The following is an 18,869-nucleotide window of genomic DNA, read 5'->3' as shown; positions in this document are numbered from 1 at the left end:
TCCATCCTTAAGTGAAAGCAGAAGATTCACCACCTTCCAGCTTAAGTAAATGAGATGATCTGACTTACTGAACTGTTACAAGTCTACCAAATTTATATGAACCCTCACTTAAGCTAGGAACCTATAAATGGGTATTAGAAATAAAATTACTTTACATCCCACTATTTGACACTAAAACTACCTTTATGATCCGCTCCATCTGGGTTTAAATGCATTCTTTTCTGGCACTCTGAGCAGCTCATTAGAAATCGTGTCACCGCTTCTCTCGGTAGGAAGGCATAGGTCTCTGAAATCTGAAATTAATAACAAAATATAGGTGTTATTATGTAAGCTGATTGAGCATGATTTAACAGACCTGATCATCATATTTCCAAATAAGGCACATTATCTTTTAATGCCAGGAAGCACAATGAAAGCATGTTCTGCATACTATGTAGGATTTCAGGAAGCATCTCTCCAATCTGCCTACTTAGCATCTAATAGCTACTAACAGCTGGTACTGAACAAATTCCACTTGTATCAAAAGGAGGCTTGTTTTCTGTTTACTGTTAATTTCAAATTCCTTTCAACAAAAAGATTCATACACAACAGGTATCCCACTGTGGAATGGCATCAAAAAAACTTTAAGAGAGACCTTTTTTTAATAGCCAATGCCAAAAAAAAAAGAAAGCACTTATCATATGCGTTCTATTTATTTTTGTTGTAACAATACATAGACAGATATGTATTAGCAGCAAAGAAGGTTGCCTCACTATTTTAACTCTGTACTTTAATTTTTTATGATTTTTTTTTTTAAGCTTGTGGTTTTGTACTTTGGAGTACCTACATTATTTTTACTAATAGTTAAAGAATTTGTGAACCAGTTGATTTTAGAGACTCTGCTTTGCCTGGCAATATTTTGAAACAACAGATTTTAGTTGTTTCTTTTAGTTGGTTTGTTTGTTTGTTTGTTTTTCTTGGTTTAGTTGTTTTCTTGGTTTCAACAAAATCATTGTTTCTAACCACATATTCACAACTAGGCACCAGAGGGATTTTTTTTTCTCTTTTGAGAGGGAGAGGAGGAAGCAGTTGTTACTGGTTTTAAAGATTGCATTCCCCCCACCCTAAAGGATGCATCTGTCTTTAGACATTTTGCCTTGCTGAAAAGGACCCGGAGGCTGGTGCCAAGCTGAAAATGAGCTAACAGCATACTCTCTAATCACAGAAAAACTACATTTCATACTGGCTACTTTAAGTGCAGAGCCAACAGATCAAGAAAAATTATTATCCCTCTGTACTCAGTGCTGGTAAGAAAACAGCTGGAATAATGTGCCCAGGTTTCCCTTCAAAGTTCACAGTTCTCCTCCACACTTCAAGAAGGCTGCTAAGAAGCAGAAGATGGCTCTGAGCCAGGCCATCATAGCAGCTGGAACCTAAAGGAAACCTTGAAGGAAAGGTTGAGAGAGATAGATTCCTTTCATGGAGGTTATGAGGCCAAGAAAGATCTCATTTTAGCCCACTGCTGCCTGAAAGGGAGTTAAAAATCTGTAGAGAAAAACTCTTTATCATGTATAACCAGGGAAAACAGCAGTAGTGCCTTGGGACATTCAAACCAGACATCAGCAGAACTGTTACACTCCAGTGCACTGCAGCAGCTTTATCAGATAGGTGGAGTTTGAAGAAAGCATCCAAATTTGGATGTTTTCAAGCTCATAAAAGACAAATGCATGGCTTTTCTGTGATTCCCTATATAAGTTGATGTATATACACTGAACAGTGCAAGTGTTGTAATGAATCTCTAGCCTCTTTTTTCCCAAATATGGTGACTATCTTACTATGGAGATAATCCTTAATGAAAGACCAAGGCTCAGAAAGAGAGATTAAGAGTTGTTAATCTATTTGTACTCCCCTACTGCAAAACCTACAGCAGGATTTGATTTCCTATCAAGCACTATGCTGAGATGCAAGTGTCAGTAGGAAGTGAAGAATGGAGAAGGTGCATATGAAAGTATGGCTAGAGAAAGGACAAGATCACTATTTAACTATTTAACTGGGATTACATATCCCAGTCCAAATCACTTCGGCCCCTCAAAAGGGAGAGAAGAGGAGGAAAAATGATCAGTTTTAATTTTCTTACACTTTTCCACTTGGCTTGTCACCTACTTAACCTGTGTTGAATCTTACATTTCCTAAAACTCCATGGACCAAATTTATCAGTGGCAGCATTTTTGAAAATAGGTAGAGTTTAAATTAGTGTTTATTGATGTGATGTGTGTCACGTCAATACATAGAAATGATGCATTATAAAATGGGAATGCAAAATATACCATCATGTATATAACATTGGTTTTTATGCTGTTTATTGTTGTTGTTTTCTTATATAATGGAAATCTTAATGGGGAGGGAGAAGAGAATTAGTATAAAAGCAAATATTGTTCTGTAATGAAAATTGGCAAAGATTTTTCCTGAGCCTGAAACACCTTTTCTGAAAATTAAGGCACTAAATGAAGCCACTTTTGAATGGGAGGTCCTACTAAGAATATATTTTTAGATTATTTTTTCCTGTTTTTTATACCCACAGAACAGATGCTTATTTACCTTTCTAAACATGAAAACACTGGTTATACTCATGCTTTATGGAAACTAAAAAAATAACATAAAACCCACTAGAATTCAGTTTTGAAAAAAACTGGAAAGTGCACATCCCCAGCAACCTCTCTCTTACAACATTTAACATGTTTAGCACTGTATTGAAATTAATGGAGCTTACCAATGGATTCATTAGTCCCCTGCATTCAATAGGAACACTCCATTTATTCTAATCAAGCATCTCTGTCAAAATTCCAGTTCTGCTCAAACAAGATGAAATTCCTCCATGGAGAAAAAGTGAGCTAAGGCCCAGATTTGATAGGTCTGCTCCACTGACTATAAGGGAACCAGGTTTTATAACTAAATTTGTCCATAGAGCAGATGCTCGTGTCTCCAACCTCCCACTGCAACACAGTTTTAAGGATGCCCTTCCCTAAATAACTCCAGATTTCACAACTTCCTCCTCTGTTTATTTTATAATTTGAATCAATCACTGACATTCCTAGACTTCAGTCTGTATAAATTGGTATAACACAACAGGAATCCCATTAAAAGACATACATAAGGAGCATAACCCACACCATTCCTTATTCTTGTTGCCTGAATATATAGAAAAGAAAGGTGTCCAACTTTCACTGCCAGGAAGCTGATGAATTGTCTCCCCCCAGCTGCACAATTTCACACCCCCAGCAGTGCAGACCCTTGTTTGCCTTTCATGTCTACTTCATAAAATGCAGATAGCCACTTGCTTGCTCTGGCCAAGCTCTGAACCAGCTGTAGCTGACAAATGCTCAACCAAATTAGCACAAGGCTGAACAAAAAGTCCTGTATTTCAGCTCTCAGTAGAGTTTACCAGGTTGTGCACAACACTGGACTGATGTAACTCATGGAGCTGGCTTGCATATGAGTGTTTCAGAGAACAATGTGGAGGCCTATGACACCTTCTAAGTAATTATACAGAAATACCTGAATGGTCTGATTTCATCAGGAAAAATTGTTTCTGTCCTTTACTCTATCCAAAAGAAGGAAGTAACAACTCAGTCCTTGCTGATGCTGTATCCTCTCACTGCCTTCAGTGGCCAAGCTCCTAGTCCTCTTCTCAAGGCTATTAGCTAATAAAATATATAGCCAGCCCATCTTTTTCAGTGATGTGTTACAAAAAAAAAAAGAATATTTGTTTATTGTAAATCCATGCCAAAAAAAAAAAGCTTCTACATTTTAAGAAAAGAGAAAGCCAGAAAAAAGAAGTGGGGGATATTGCCTTATTTACATTCATACTCTGACACATCAGACTGGCATATTTTTGGCATGACTTACAAGAAACTTCTAATGTACATGCCCATTCCCATCAAAGACCAATGTGTGCTGATTTACCATATTGATAAAATTACTTGGATTGATTTTTAAAAATATTATAAATAAAATATTCTCAAATATATAAGTTCTAGAAATATCTTTATGGGATTACTTACTCATACTTGTGGTTTTTATTGTACATAAGTATACCTTCTGCTGCTTGTAGAGAAGTGTTATAACTGGATGTATTCTGTATCTTGGAGAAATCAGAAAAACAGCAGATTCTTGCAGGTTTGTGTCTAGGTATTATGTACTAGGTATAGCTATTATAGCTATATGCTTTTTTACATCTTAAAGATATATGAAAAAGAAACAGAACTTCCAGAGCATTAAGGAAAAATGGCAAAAATTACACAGGGTTTGTTTTAGCCTCAGAAATTATAAGATAAGAAGCAAGCATTTCCTAACAGTACAGTCCATGCACATCTACATATATTTAGTTTTAACTCTGAATTGAGAGGAAAATGAGTAGACGTCAGAGTTTTCAGAGTCAAAGCTTTTATGATCTTACTTCACCATTATCAAAAAGTTTTGTTTATATTTTGACATATATGATGCATCCAAAGCATCATGCAGCAGTGAAGGCCTGTCTAGGTTTGTTTACTGGATCCCATGAAGAGCACAACTCACACAGGCAAGTAATCCACTACCTGAGCATGTAATCTGATTTACATTGGAGCTAAGCAATGAATGTCCTAATTGTCTGTGAGAAGACTATTTCATTCCTACTGCATCACTACAAGCAGAGAAAACAAGTAAGGTTTCCTTTTTGCATTCCCATACTCAGATGATTTAAGTGCAGGATGTTGTGATGATGTAGCTTTCAGAGCTAAATTTTTTGCTTGGAAAATTAACAAGTCCTAAACTGAAAGGCAGATTTTAGGACACATATGGCAGAGTAGGAAAGACAAGTGTGAGGAGAGGGAGTGAAATTTTGCAAGTGAACCTATTAACCTCTAAAGAATTAACATGGAGGGTGTATGTGTAGTCTGGAAGATACAATGTGTCAGAATAGAGACTTTGCATGTGTGTTTGTATTTTATTTTTTTTTTAAATTAAGGAGGGTAAAAGGGGGAAAGATGATAAAAAGAAGACTCCAGGAGGAAGGAAAGAGAGAGAAAGATAGGGATAGAATGAAGATGTCCTGGGCCCACAGCCATCAAACCAGGTGGCAGAACTTGGTTTCTTGATGATGGGAGGGCAAGCCAGCCAAGGGAAGTCCTCTCCTTTCCTCACCAAGAGGTCAGAATAGAGGGCTGACATAGGAAATCAGATCTAGCACTGCTGGGAGTTTTAGCAAGAGCTTGCTACCCTGCTACACTGTGGGAAATGCTGTTCCCTCATGTGCTAAACTTGCACTTCACAGCTCCCTTCCCTTCTCTCCCCATGTAGCAAAAACTGCTTTCTGTGAGGGAAGCGATGGGAAGCACCTGCTAGTGGGACAATTGCCAGGACACTGAACACTCACCCTTTGCAAAGAAGCACGAACAAGCTCATAGAGTAAAAGTGCACGGGGCTTGGCTGTTTTGCCATGCACACAAGAACGGTGTGGATGCAAGAATTTAAGCATACTAGGGCCCTGCACAAAGCTCAAGTTCTTCCACTTCCCCAAGGAAAAGGTCTGTCCTGCACAGAAACCAGCCAAGCTCCAAACCTACTTTAGTCCTGTCTGATCAGGAAGGAGATGATGTTATCTCACTTTGCAACCTGTCAAAAAATTATTCCCTGAGGAAAACACACTCAGTGTGATGCTTACAGGGGACTCACAAGCACATTCTTCTTTTGGGAGGAAAAAAAATAACCCCCATCTCCCAGGAGAGATGGGAAGCTACTCAAAATCTTGCTCCAAAATCAAGAAACATTTGTCATTGAAACAGCTGGATGAGGCACAAGACCCCAGATATTACCCCACATCTTAAAGAGTCCTGTTAATACTTCAGATGTGATACATTTATGTACTACCCATCTGATGAGAGTCTTGTCTCAAGCTGCTTTGCCTTGACACATTAGTATCTTCCCATGTTTTACAAGCCTGCTTCTTCCAGCTCATCAGCCCAGTGGGTCTTTCTTCATTTATGAGTTGGGAGTCTTATTAACCAACCCATTTCACCTGCTCAGACATGACAACCCTCACTCACAATTCAAGTTCACTGCTGTAATGTTTCAAGACTTTACACACAGACTCACAGGCTCAACAGACAGATATTAGATCACCCTTCATAGTAAAAAATTCAAGTAGAATATGTACATAGAATTAAAGGTGCTTAAGGTAGCTATGAGACATACACAGCTCTCAGCTAGATGATGTGCTTAGTTGTGAGAAAATGTGTCCAGATATATAACATAGAAAAGTGAGGCACCTTCTCAATTCTTTAAATTAATGAAAATCTAATACCTTTTCTAAGGATATCAAAATGAAGTAAGGAAAATCAAATCTATTCTGAAATATAGAGCTTAATCACTTCATCTGGCCTGACAGTACCAATAGCTGAGCATGAGAAGTAACACAGATGTTTTAGGTTGCCAGCCTCATCACAAACCATTTGCACTTCTTGAAATGTGTAATAAGGCTATTTTTTTCTTCTGGTTTGCACTGAATCACAGAGTTGTCCTGACAGCTTGAGCCTGTTGCATTATGCTGCTACTGTAGCCACAACTTTTCCCAGTTACTCCCACCTCTGATATACCCCTCAGCACTTGTATTTAAGTTGTAGACACAGATGAATAGTTTAATCAAGAAATGTAGTTCTACAAAGGCACAGAAAGCCTGCTATGCACTTGTTGCATGCCTTTCCCAAATACACCAGATGGATTCTTTTCCTGAACACTTCTCTCCCATGCATCCCCATCCCCAGTTTGATGCCACAGTTCTCCTTTCAGAGTGGGATGTCTATACAAAAATAACTCCCTGAGAACACAGAGTGAAAAGCATTACCCCAAAGCAAAGCAGTTCCTCTTAGACACTGAGCTGTGGCAGCACCTGCTAGCAGAGATACCCCTGCGAGATCCCCATGCTTTCTCCTGACAACATTGCTTGCATCAGCATTTCACTCCACCTCCTGTGAGGCCCAGCAGAGGACCCGTAGGTATCCAGGGCAAGCATGGACCTCTTTGGGCACCACTACTTTCCCTTGCCCTGAGGAACATGCTCTTTTCACCTTCCGCATCTTCCTAGTCACCTGTGCCCCTGCTGAGCAGCCCACTTGGCCAGGCCTTGTGTCACATATCCTGCCTTTTTGAGGGAATTATCTTCCAGATCAACACCCTCAATGTCTTCTCTGTTTGTAAACTTCCCTGGGAACTGGGAAAGTAGCTGAGTTTAAAAGCACAACCTTAATTATTCCTTCAGTCTGGCATATTTGGATATGATTTAAAGTTCTTGGTTTCATTTTACATGTATAAGCCACATCTGGGTTATTTGCTGGTATAGATCTACCTGAAGTTATTCTGGCAAGGAACACAGCACATCAATCTTACCTTGTATACAAGTCAGGTACCCAAAATGAACACAAAACCTGCCAGTTAAATAGGACACTCCTCCTGTTTTGCATATTTTCAAGGTTACTCTCCCACATCATACACACAGAGTTTATACAATTCCCTTCTGTCTTTTAGTGTGCAGAGGAGAAGAGAATGGGACCTTATTCTAAACTTAAACATTGAAGGACAGATGCTTTCCTAATTTATCTAGAGGGTTTGTGCCAAAAATCCTAAAGTTTCATCTTGGTACATTGCTGCCCCAATTAAAATGGAAAGGCTCTTTCCAGTACTCTGCTCTTTAAGAGGTCTCAAGTACCACATCCTATTTATCTTCCTGCACAGTGCCAGTGTAGGAAGTTCCACACAAATCAATCAGTTGTAAAAATATCATGCATTTCCATGCAGTTAACATAAACAAGGCAGTGCAAATTCCCTAAATGAGTTTGTCAAGTGTTCTGAACACATTTTTAGAGAGATATTCTGATATATTTTAGCACACCAGCACCCAGAGTGACTAGCAAAAATTAAAAAGATTCTAGCTATACCAAATTTGTTACTCCACATAAATGGAGTAACAGTAGTTACTTAAGTCACTGCTTAAGACAGTGGTTAATTAAGTCACCTTTGACAATTTCATTACCCTTCCAATCATTCTTAAGCATATTCCAAACTTTGAGTGGAGCAGGTTTACTATTGAAAATGAGACTCACACACATATAAGCAATTTAATTACTTAAAATCAATATGTTGCAATTCTCAAGTGCTCTGCCATTAATTTTTCAGAAATACTTAGGTATTGAAAATCCATGACAGTATTTATGAACTTCCGAAGTTCAGGAATTTTGTACCACACTTGTGGTGTTTTCTTCCCATAACTTCTTTGTTAAAAGGTTTTGGTTATCCAGTGAGAGAACAGAAGTAATGTGACTAGATCATGCCAGGGGTGAATTACAAATAGCAATTGTAGCATAGAATTTGTGAACCACATCTCCTATAAAAGTACTTCACTCAAACCATTTGGTGAATACTTATGCATGATAAATACATGCGGAGATCTCAGGGATGATTCACTTCTGACATGTGAATAAAGAAACAAGACTAAATTAATCTTGTTCCAGATTCACTTAATGAAATTAAACCCCGCCAAAGTACTTCAGTTTGATTTATAAAGCTTTTAAAGCAAAATGTTTTGGGAGACAGTTACCTGAGATATTACCTCTTTCCTCCTTACAGTGCCACAGAGGAGGTAGATGCTGCGTGGCTTCCTGGAACAGACCGACACTATAGCTCTTAATTTTACTAAAGGTATTTTCATGGACAGGTCCAGTAAAGGAGCATGATTTTCCCCAGACAGTCTAGTAGAGTTTGATGCTTGTTTACTTAACCTAATTCTTATGTCAGAATACAGAGCAAGAATTGAAATTTGTTTCTTCTGGAGTCTTTTTTCTATTTCTTTAATCTACAGAAGCCTTTCAAAATTACATATGTGAATCTTGTCACTGGGAAAGACAATTCAATGCCCTTGATAAATTAATATACAATTAAATGAATGCACAAATATTGCAGACTGACATAAACTTACATTTTGGCACCCTTAACGATGCAACAGGCTCATGTCTCAGTTGCAATAAAAGTTGACAATAGATGAAACTACTGTGTAAGCTACTGAACATACACAAATAGTTCTTCTCACTAAAGATACACTAGTCTTTCATGCTATTAACAATAAACAAATTTCTTATCTGACCTGCAATCATGGGATTCTTACAGTAGTAAATATTATACTTGGCACACATTTGTGGGATCATAACTTGAAGTGTTGTATTTATAGTTGGCAGCATTCCTTATAGCTGTATATTATTCTAAGACATTTGTGACCTATACCTTTGAACAGCCTACTGAGGTAAAACAAAATAGAAAGAGAAAGGTCAATGGAAAATATCACTTTTCTAATGCTTTCTGAAAGAGAAGACGAAGTATCAAAATGGCTGAGGTGTCAGGTGAAAATTAATTTAGAGTTTGTGTTAGATCACCCTGAAATAACACCCCAAGCCCTACAAAAGCACACCCAGATGAAAGATGTCTTCATTTGTCTATCTTAAGGTCAATACCTCTGGGAACAAATTATAAGAAACTTTGCCAAGAGCTTATCCCTCAACAAACCATCTGAAATAGCCTATAAATAAAATATCTGTGAAGGGATTCACAGATATAGAGAAAAGATTGCTATAAGGGTGAAAGAAACAGTAATGGAAAACCAGCTGTTTCTTACAGCCAAAATTTAATCAGAAACCTGGAGCTTCCCCATATTCTGGTGACCTCTGATGAAAAACAGCTCACATAACTGCAGGCTGTTTCTAAGATGAAGAACTGTGTTCAGGGTGATAGGTCACCTCAGGGCTGTGTCCACAGCTCCCTGCCAGCCTCATCCCACTGGGACCAGGGGGAGAGGTGCACTCTGGCTAGAGGTGTGTGATGAGCCCTGGCTGGGCATCCCTGCCCTGCCACCCTGGGAGGGCCCCTGATGCTTCAGCAACTGGAAACAGCCGGGCAGGTGGGTCAGGATCACCCCTGAGTGTGCCTGGCACTATCACAGCCCTGCACATGGAAAGTTAGTCACCCAAATCCAGGCAAGACCATGCATTTTAAGCAACTTGGGAAAGTGTAACACATGTTTCATTAGTTCTCCATAGGATCGCAAAGTATTATATTTGTGTCACTAAACACAAAAGCCATTTATAGCTATTTTAGGAGCATGATGCAATTACAATTTTTAAAATAGTATTTTCTCTCTGCTCAGCCAGTTTATGCAGGAATGGGAGGTGCCCCTCAACACTTGCATTATTGTACGTAGTAGTTTTCCAGACCTTTGAAATTAGGACATTTACAAGTTTTCATACCATTAAACTATTAGGTATCACTTGGTCTGTGGCAATAACCTATAAGGCACCTTCATTTATATGCTGAAACACAGCAATCCATTTAGCCAAGTTGTGACAATACCTTCTAAGTCTTCTTTAACACTTCATCCTTTTAATAGCAAGTAATTAATACAGAACTATTTTTAAAATTGTGAAACCATTATAGAAAGAGTAAATTCTCTTCTTGTACCAATGAGAGACTGTCTAGTGAAGCCAGTGGATATGGCCCTTATTACACAGCAAACGTGATTTCTGAATCACATTAGTGCATGTTTTCATGTACTAATGGAAGATCTCTGAAATCAATTTGAGAATCAGGGTGTCAGTACTAATCAAGTTGTAAAAAACCCAAACAAATCTCATGCCATGTGACTAAACCCAAATAACTCACATTTTAAAAGAATTTTAAGCTGTTTTTTTTTTTTTTTACTTACTGCTTTATACGTTCTCTTTTGTCCAGCATGTTTTCTGATTTGTTCTCCATTGGGCCCAGTTTCAACATGCATGGAATAGATAATGTCAAAGAAATCTTCTACGACGGCCACCCGCCGTAAAGACAGCTTCTCATCGACACCTACTCCGTCCTGAAAAGGGAAAAAAAAAAGAACAGAAAAAGTAAGGGAGACAAGATGAATAGACAAATTATGATAATCATGAGACACATTGTCCTTTTTTAGAAGGGAGTTAAAGATCCACTAATATCGGAAGATCACCCACCATGCAAATAAAAGACACAGTATTGTAGGAAAGCTGTGTGACCAGAAGGATCACACAGACCCTTGCAAGCAGCCCATTTTGCCAAACCAGGGCATTTGGCCTCTTGATAGGAAGTGCTCTTCCACTTCAGTATTTAAAAAAACAAACCAAAAACTATCTGTGCTTCTTTTCCTAAATGCAGAAACACGATTCAAAGGCAGAAGCTGTCCCAAACACATGGCACAAAAAATGCATTATATGGTTGTTAGCAAGGATGCAACAGCTCTGTTATTCTCTCACTCCCCAGTAAATCTGTGCTGAGAATTTCATAAAGGTGTTTAATAACAGGTTTTAATACAAAGAGCTGATTGTAATTATGAATATGAAGGAAGTTTTTATAAACAACTTGCCCTTGCAAAAATTGCAAAGACATACTATATGAAGACATACTACAATATGAGGAAAAGAAAGGGATGTTTTAAATATTTCCTACTCTTGCACACAGATGTCCAGTCGGAAGAAGTGGAAAAGTGAGAACACCTAGCATCTGATTTTCAAAAGTGATAGTGTCACAGTAGCTAAAGACTTCTGAAAAGAAAGTCCCCAATGTCTCTGAAATTAACCAGTGCAGTTCAGCTCCCACCTTTTTAACAGAACCATACACATGAAGTTTTGCTTGTTTTACAGCTGCCTATGGACTCAGTTCTAATGAAGGAGCAGGAACTGGGACTCTCATTTTTCCACAGTAGACATCTATCAAGAAGGTTGCAGTTTGTAATAAAATACCAGTATGTGAAAAATAAAATAAGAATGGCCAATTCACTTGTACTCCAACACTGTATTTGAATTTAGATCTTTGGAGGCACCAGTATAACATTCGCTATGTATTTTAAGCAATAACAGTGTTCCAAACAGAATCTATTTTATAATACCATTACTGCTCATTTAATTCATGCTACAACAAAACTGATTTACATGGGCACTTCTATGACAAAACACATGCAATTATGGCTGCAGTGACCAAATAAAGACAAAGATGAGAAATTAAAAGATAATAATTCTCTATGACTCCCACTTGCTGTTCTCCGGATCAAAACTTCTTGTAACCCACTCCACTAAGTTTGCTGTATGTGGACAAACATGATTCATTTTTCTCACTCCCCCTACTTTTATTCCAGCCCACCTCAATTTTTCATATATTTCAAAGGAAGAACCCAAATAATCCCAACGGCTCCAAAGAACCCCCCCAGGGTGACGTAGAGGAGCTCTGACACGTTCCTAGTAGCAATGGAGAAAATGTCAATGCCTTTAGAGCGTAACTTTCTAAATGTGCATTATTCCAAGTGACAGTGGGTTAGGAGGTGTTGATACACTACCAGCCAGACAGGCTATGCCCTGTCCTGCTCTAGTATGCCCAGCTTTCTTCAGAGAGGTCCCTGCCCAAAGCTATATGGTCTCTTCCATTGTACTCTTGATCCCCAGGAGACAGATGGACCTGGACAGAGCCCTGGCACATGTGCAATGAGAGGACTGCCACAGTTGTGATGGAAAGGACTGTGTTGAGGCTTGAGGGTGAAAGAACATAAGAAATATGCAGGGCAATCTCCACCACAGGTTAACACCTCAGATACGCTGGGAACAGTTGCTCTGAGAAAGCTGCAAAGGTCCCAGCCCATGACCAGTCACTGACCACCAGCTCAAAAACCTGGTGGCGTTGTGACAGGTTTTGGTTTAAGCATCATTAAGAATTTACTATCTACCACCATTGCCTACTCTTTAAAAAAATTGCTTTAGAGACAGGGCCAACATCAAATTCAGATCTTTGCAGCTTTAATCTTTAGGGGAATTCACATGTGAGCGCTGTAGGGGGGACTATCTTCAATCATTATTTTCTCACCACCCAAACAGCACAGTGGGATCCCTGATGATTTCAAACACTCTTACTATGACGACAGTGCTATCTCACACTGCTCTCCAAATACTCAGAAGTTTATAGTGTTGATTAACTGACAAAGATTTAATCTGTTTATTACTAATTAGCTTTATTTTATGAAATTTCCTACTAGGGAGCTCTCTTTTTTAATTAAAAAGAAATGCATTACAACAATATTAATTTAAAACCTGAGATGCCACCTCAGCAGAGCTGACACATGCAAACGTTATGAATACTTTTAAAGAAGTAACTCAGAAATTAAACTCATTTTGCTGCTTTTGGTGGCCATAGTGTGCAGTGCTCTCTCTAATGGTCCTCCTACCTCCCTCCCCAGACATGGACACCCAAAGGTTGGCAGGTATGAGCTGGGGGTGCTCTTGGAGGGGTATTTCTCCATGTAGCTGACTAAATCAACAAGCATTGATAGTACTTCTAAAAATACAGAGAAGTAAAGTCCACAAATTGTCATGACTCCTAATTGAAGTGCTAAAAAATGAATACAAACTTTCCAATCCTTTTCAATCAAAAAGGGTAGGAAAGAAATGGTCTAAACAGAGTAGAAACTGCTTCAGGGGGTGTATATAGTTCAATATTCTACATCTTTAACTTTATCTGACTTTATCTAGTGGAGCCTGGACATGACTGAGTTGGCTTTATCCTGCTTGGTGCTGTCTAAGACAATGAGGTAGATCTTGATTCAGAACCCCTGCAGTGCTGTAGAAAGTGCCAAGGTGCTGTGAGTGAGCTGTTCACTTCATCCAGCAACACACAACGCTGGGCAGAACCGTAAACCTCAGCTGCAGAAGCAACACACCAGATGAGTAGTTTGAATAAGGTAGCTACTTACTGACACTTTTGTTATTCCATACTGACATCCCAATAGGTAAAAAGCTGGGCAAATGATAAAACCTCAAATCTGCATTTAAACCATGAAGTCTCTGAAGTGGATGCAGTTGTACCAGGCTTTCCTGCCATATGCCATTATACTACACTTTTATCATGAAATTGCTATTTTATAAAGGCATTAACAAAGCAGCTCTGCCTTATAAGCTGACTTTGGGTAAAAATTTTCACAGTGCCTAAGGGGACAGGTTTTTAGCTTCAACTAAGGCTAAAAAAAACCTGAATGAGAGAATGCATCGTAATGCTATTCCCATGACTGAAAGGCTATGAAATGTCCACAAGGGAAAGGACAAGTAATAGGCTTAAACCACAGAATGGGAGATTTACATCAGACATTTGGAAAAACTTACTATTGATGTGGATAGTCAAGCTCAGTAACAGTTTGCCTGGGGAGGCTGTGGGATGTATGTCATAGGAGGATTTTGAGACCAGGTTAGGCAAAAAATCTGTCAGGGATACTATGAGTAAATCCTGTCTTGGGTAGGCTAGATATTAATTGAGTTTTTTCTTGATAATTCTAGGAAGCTTAAATACCACTTTCAAAGTGAGTTGGGTAGTAACAACTCTGGAATAGCAAGAAGGATATTTATAAATCACTGAGGTATTTTTAGGACTTTCATTCAGCACAGAAAGGGTTCAAGCGTCACTTTCAAAAATTACTTAGGAATGGAAGCCTCACTGAATGCTTTACCTCAAGTTTTGAACTTAGACTCTCAAATCTTTCAGGCCATTTCATCCCTCTCCTATCAGCCATCACTGAGGTGTGCCATGCCCTGTCCTAAACCAGTCCTCTCAGATGCCTCTCTGGCCACCAGCTGTGTCACACACTGACAAACTACATTCATCCCTATAGCTGATGGAATGGTTTCAATCTCTATCAGTGAGATTTTACTTCATTTTAGCTTTTGCATTACAGTTTTTTCTGTTTAGTCTTTGTTTTATGCATATCAAAATATCCAGATATTTTCCTGTGTTCTTAGCATACAAATAAAGAAATGTTTCCTGTTTAGTCTTTGTTTTATGTATATCCAGATATTTTCCTGTGTTCTTAGCATACAAATAAAGAAATGTTTCATTTTCAGCACTACAAAATCCATTTGTACTCTGAGATTAAAGTTGTTTCCTTGCGGGTTTTTTTAAGATATCTAGACAAAGAATAAATTTCTGAAGAGAAGTGAATTTTACAGAGAGTTGTGCACCTCCCAGAAAGCGCTAAGGATCCCTGTGAAGCAGGATGGTGAGGGAGACAGGCAGTCTCTTTCATTGAGGTTGAATCTACAGGACTTGTCAGAGTAAAGAAAGGAATAAAGTTTGCTAGTAAAGCAAATAGATAAAACTCTTAAGGTAGCAAAAATATCTATTAAGTGAAAGGTTGTCATTTTTATAGTTACTTTGCAGAGGAGAAAATAATTTAATACAAGCCTTTAAAATTAATGCCACTGAAACAAAAGTGCTTGTAATTCTTTGCTGCCCCATCTCCTGTTGAAATTTCTAGGAGGAAATAGGTGTCATAAAACACTCTCTTGCTTTGTGAATGAATATAACTATCAGCATCCTGACAGTGTTTGAAAAATATTCCTATAAAGACATGATAGATGGAAATAGAAAATAAAAGGAAAGTCTTGGTTGATAGTTTTACAGAAAATGTTCAGGTCTATAAAAACCTCTGTTGTAAAATCATCAAAGCCAGAAGCACCTACAAAACATTAGGAGTAGATGCAAATAATGCACCTAAATATTTCATCGCATAATATAAATCACATATAAATCTAAGACTGCTTTGAATGCAGAAATATGATGTGTAACATTTTTCTCACATAATCAGTTCAGACAGCAACAGAGTTAAAGCTCATTTATGTCCCCACACCTCTGCTGACTCGTACCACATTTTGAATTTCCCCTGGATTAGAAAAAAAGTCTTTTGCTGACTGAAATACCGTACGCTGAATGAACAAAAGTTTTGCTCATAGTTCATGCATAATGAGCTCCTGACATGATTGTCTGTAGATGTTTTACTCCCTCAGGGTTCAAGATACAAAAATTTTCTATGGAAAGTGCTAGGAGGAAGCAATGGTAGTTGATGTATAACATCTCTGTCTGCAGAAATAATTCAAAACAAATTAACAAATTGAAAATCCCATTTTACATTATTTCCTTTTTCTGCTTGTTTGGTAAAATAACTGTAAAATATATTGATATTTTAAAATAGGGATGAGCATTTTATAATGCCTCTTATTCCCATAGAAATGAACAAATTACTTTAATCAACCCATGTATTTGAACTCCCAGGTTATGAGTACATCCATTTGAATATCTGACTCATTCCTGTCAGCACAGAGAAAATCCACAAAGAGCAAAAGTTATTAGTATTTGGTAGCTAAAATAAATAAACTGATCATTTCTATCCAGTTACAAATGGAAAATGTCTATAGTAGCAAAAGGGTTATTTATTATTTGAAATTTACAGTTTCTGTTCCTCATTATATCATTTTTGAACAGCAAATCTCATTTTTTACCAGCAGATGGAGACAGGAAAAATCAGAGTTATATTAAAACAGATCCACCAGAACCATTTCCAGCTGACAAGTTCTCCCTTTAGAAAAAAAACTTACACTACAAGAACTAAACAAATAAGCTAGGCCATGGCAGCAATGAGTCAAATTAATTGTAGGCATAGATCATGCAAACAAAGAGAATAAAGTGAAGTAAAATGGCAAATTAATTTACCTTTGAGATGAGAGACTAAAACTAAATAACAGACACAAAGATTTGTTGTATTATGAAAGCTGAAGGTGACAAAAAGTCCTCTTACTGGACTGGCTTGAAAGGTGAGTTCAAAAAAACCAACACACAAAATTAATACTGAGCAGAAGTCCATTTCTCCTTTATCTCTTGAACTGTTCCAGATGATGGGAAAGCACAAAAGCCAAAGCTTGTCCATAAGCAGTGAGGGGTGAATGCTGGGTGCCATATAAGTCTAAAATATCCCACCCAAAAGGGCTATCCTACTGAATCATTTCAGGTGAGACCATCACCTGGTGTGAATGACTCGCTCCATCAAATTAAGCTCTATCAAGAAGAGGGAATGGGTTGTGAAACTCAACTCGCCAAGTTGTAAAAGGAAGGTCTGTCACCTGTCTTTCCTTGCAGCATGGTAAAATAGGCCCAGAGATTATTTAATGATACACAAAATATTGTCAAGGGTATTTTCAGAGGTCCTTTTGGCATGAATAGGATTATAACATGACCAGTGGTCTCTGCAATAAATATGTAATGCTGTCTCCATACTAAAGGGCAAAAACTTTTCTTTCTCATCATTCTTCAGAAGTGCATATGGATGGCAAGAGGCAGAAACTGATGCACAGGAAATTCCACCTGAATGAGGAAAAACTACTGTGCAGTGACCATGCAATGGAACAGATTTCCCAGAGAGGGTTTGGAGTCTCCCTCACTGGAGATACTCAAGAACTGTCTGGATGTGACCTAGTGCCATGTGCTTGAGAATGACCCTGCTTGAGCATGGAGTTTGGACCAGATGGCCACAGTGGTCCCTCCCAACCTGACCCACTCTGTAAAAGGTAACTTTATCATCAGTGAGAGTGCAGAAAATATTTGAACTAAAACATGGAGTGCATGTACTGACTCTTGAGTCTTCTACCAACAAGCATGGACATGGGAAACAAGAGATAATTTCAAAAAGATGCCTGCACTCAGAGTCTTGAAGGGATGGAAGGAAACCCAGTGAGGAACACAGAACAGGGAGAGCCCAGTTCACTCTTCACAGTTAAGAGCTGCTTCTTAACTGAGGTCTAAATACCCTTTTCCCTCAGCACCTGATTATTTTTTTCTTTGATGTTTAAACATTTACACAATCCTTCTGAACAAAAGCAGGTCAGAAGCTGGGTCACACTTGACTGTTTGTGAAGTTTGATTAGCTGCAGGCTAACCAAACACCATGAGCTGGATCTCCATCAGCAAGCAGGTCACTGTAGGAGCAGCACTGTAGGAGCAGCACATCTGCAGGGCAAGGCATATGATACCAAGGAGCTCATGCCACTCCATAAGCATTCCAGGATATCACTAACCTGGACCTCTACAATGGGAACAATTCTGGTCACAACCCAGTAGGTGCATGTCTATCAAATACCAGTTTTCTGTCACTGAAAGGAATCTGTTTATATACTGAAAAAATATTACACTGTGAAACAAAGCCCAGCAAGCATGGTCAGGAGCTTTGTTCCAAAGACATACTCATTTTCCAAACTAAAATGCCAATATAAATGCTGACATATCTTTCTTAATAAGGCAACAAGATAGGATTTTTCACGCACACATATTGTGATGAACATTACCCAAAATGACGAGAAAGATACATAACTATCTAGCTCATATATACACATATAGCCCTGGTGTGACTCAGGAGATCAGAAAAAAGCTGAACAAACACTTATTCTGAAACAGCTCTAATTTGCCACATTAGCCCTTCTACAGGCCTCCTTCTCTAGCAAATTCCTGCCTACTTGGCCTGTTAAAACAACAGATGATGCTTCCATCATTATATGCAGTTTGACATCAGCTGGTCTTTTTTCTTTTATTTTTTGACAGAGGAAGAAAATTAATGCTCTATTCTGGCTACAAGAGTTTGTTGAGTTGGTGTAGTTAGTACATGAAAAAGTAACCCAGGCACTACATGTATTATATTGAGTGAAATGTATGTGACAATTCCAACTGAACCAAAGCTAGAACTGGACAGAGAGAGAGAGGAAGAGCACATATAACACCTGAAGGGGAATGGCAAGTGACATTTCAAAGTTGAAAAATTATGGTAAATTTATAATAATAATAACAATAACAAAACAAAATCTGCAAATTTTAAAAGAAAGCAATTTTTTTAATTACATATTTTTATTAACATGAACTTAACTATAATTTATTTGCAAAATCCTCATTTTGAAAAATTGTCTCAAAAATAACTTCTGATCTTAGGAAGTTTCAAAAGAGGTCTGCTTTGG

The 18,869-nt window shown here is 38.2% G+C and overlaps 1 protein-coding gene across 3 annotated transcripts in view; it reads right to left on the bottom strand.

The window, feature by feature from the left end:
* The window catches only part of NOL4 (nucleolar protein 4), a 189,912-nt gene that overhangs the window by 143,652 nt on the left and 27,391 nt on the right, over window positions 1–18,869 (bottom strand). For all 3 annotated transcript variants that reach the window (XM_039703095.1, XM_039703097.1, XM_039703096.1), the window contains exons 2-3: window positions 10,760–10,909; window positions 182–293 (exon numbers count right to left, since the gene is read on the bottom strand). In XM_039703095.1, coding sequence (XP_039559029.1) covers window positions 182–293; window positions 10,760–10,909 — 262 coding nt within the window. The remainder of the gene's footprint in view (window positions 1–181; window positions 294–10,759; window positions 10,910–18,869) is intronic.

Source organism: Passer montanus, unplaced genomic scaffold (genome assembly GCF_014805655.1).
Source record: "Passer montanus isolate IOZ18808 unplaced genomic scaffold, ASM1480565v1 scaffold16, whole genome shotgun sequence".
NCBI classification, from domain to species: domain Eukaryota; kingdom Metazoa; phylum Chordata; class Aves; order Passeriformes; family Passeridae; genus Passer; species Passer montanus.
Note: the sequence above shows the minus strand (reverse complement) of the source record. Positions and strands in the feature narration are given on the sequence as shown.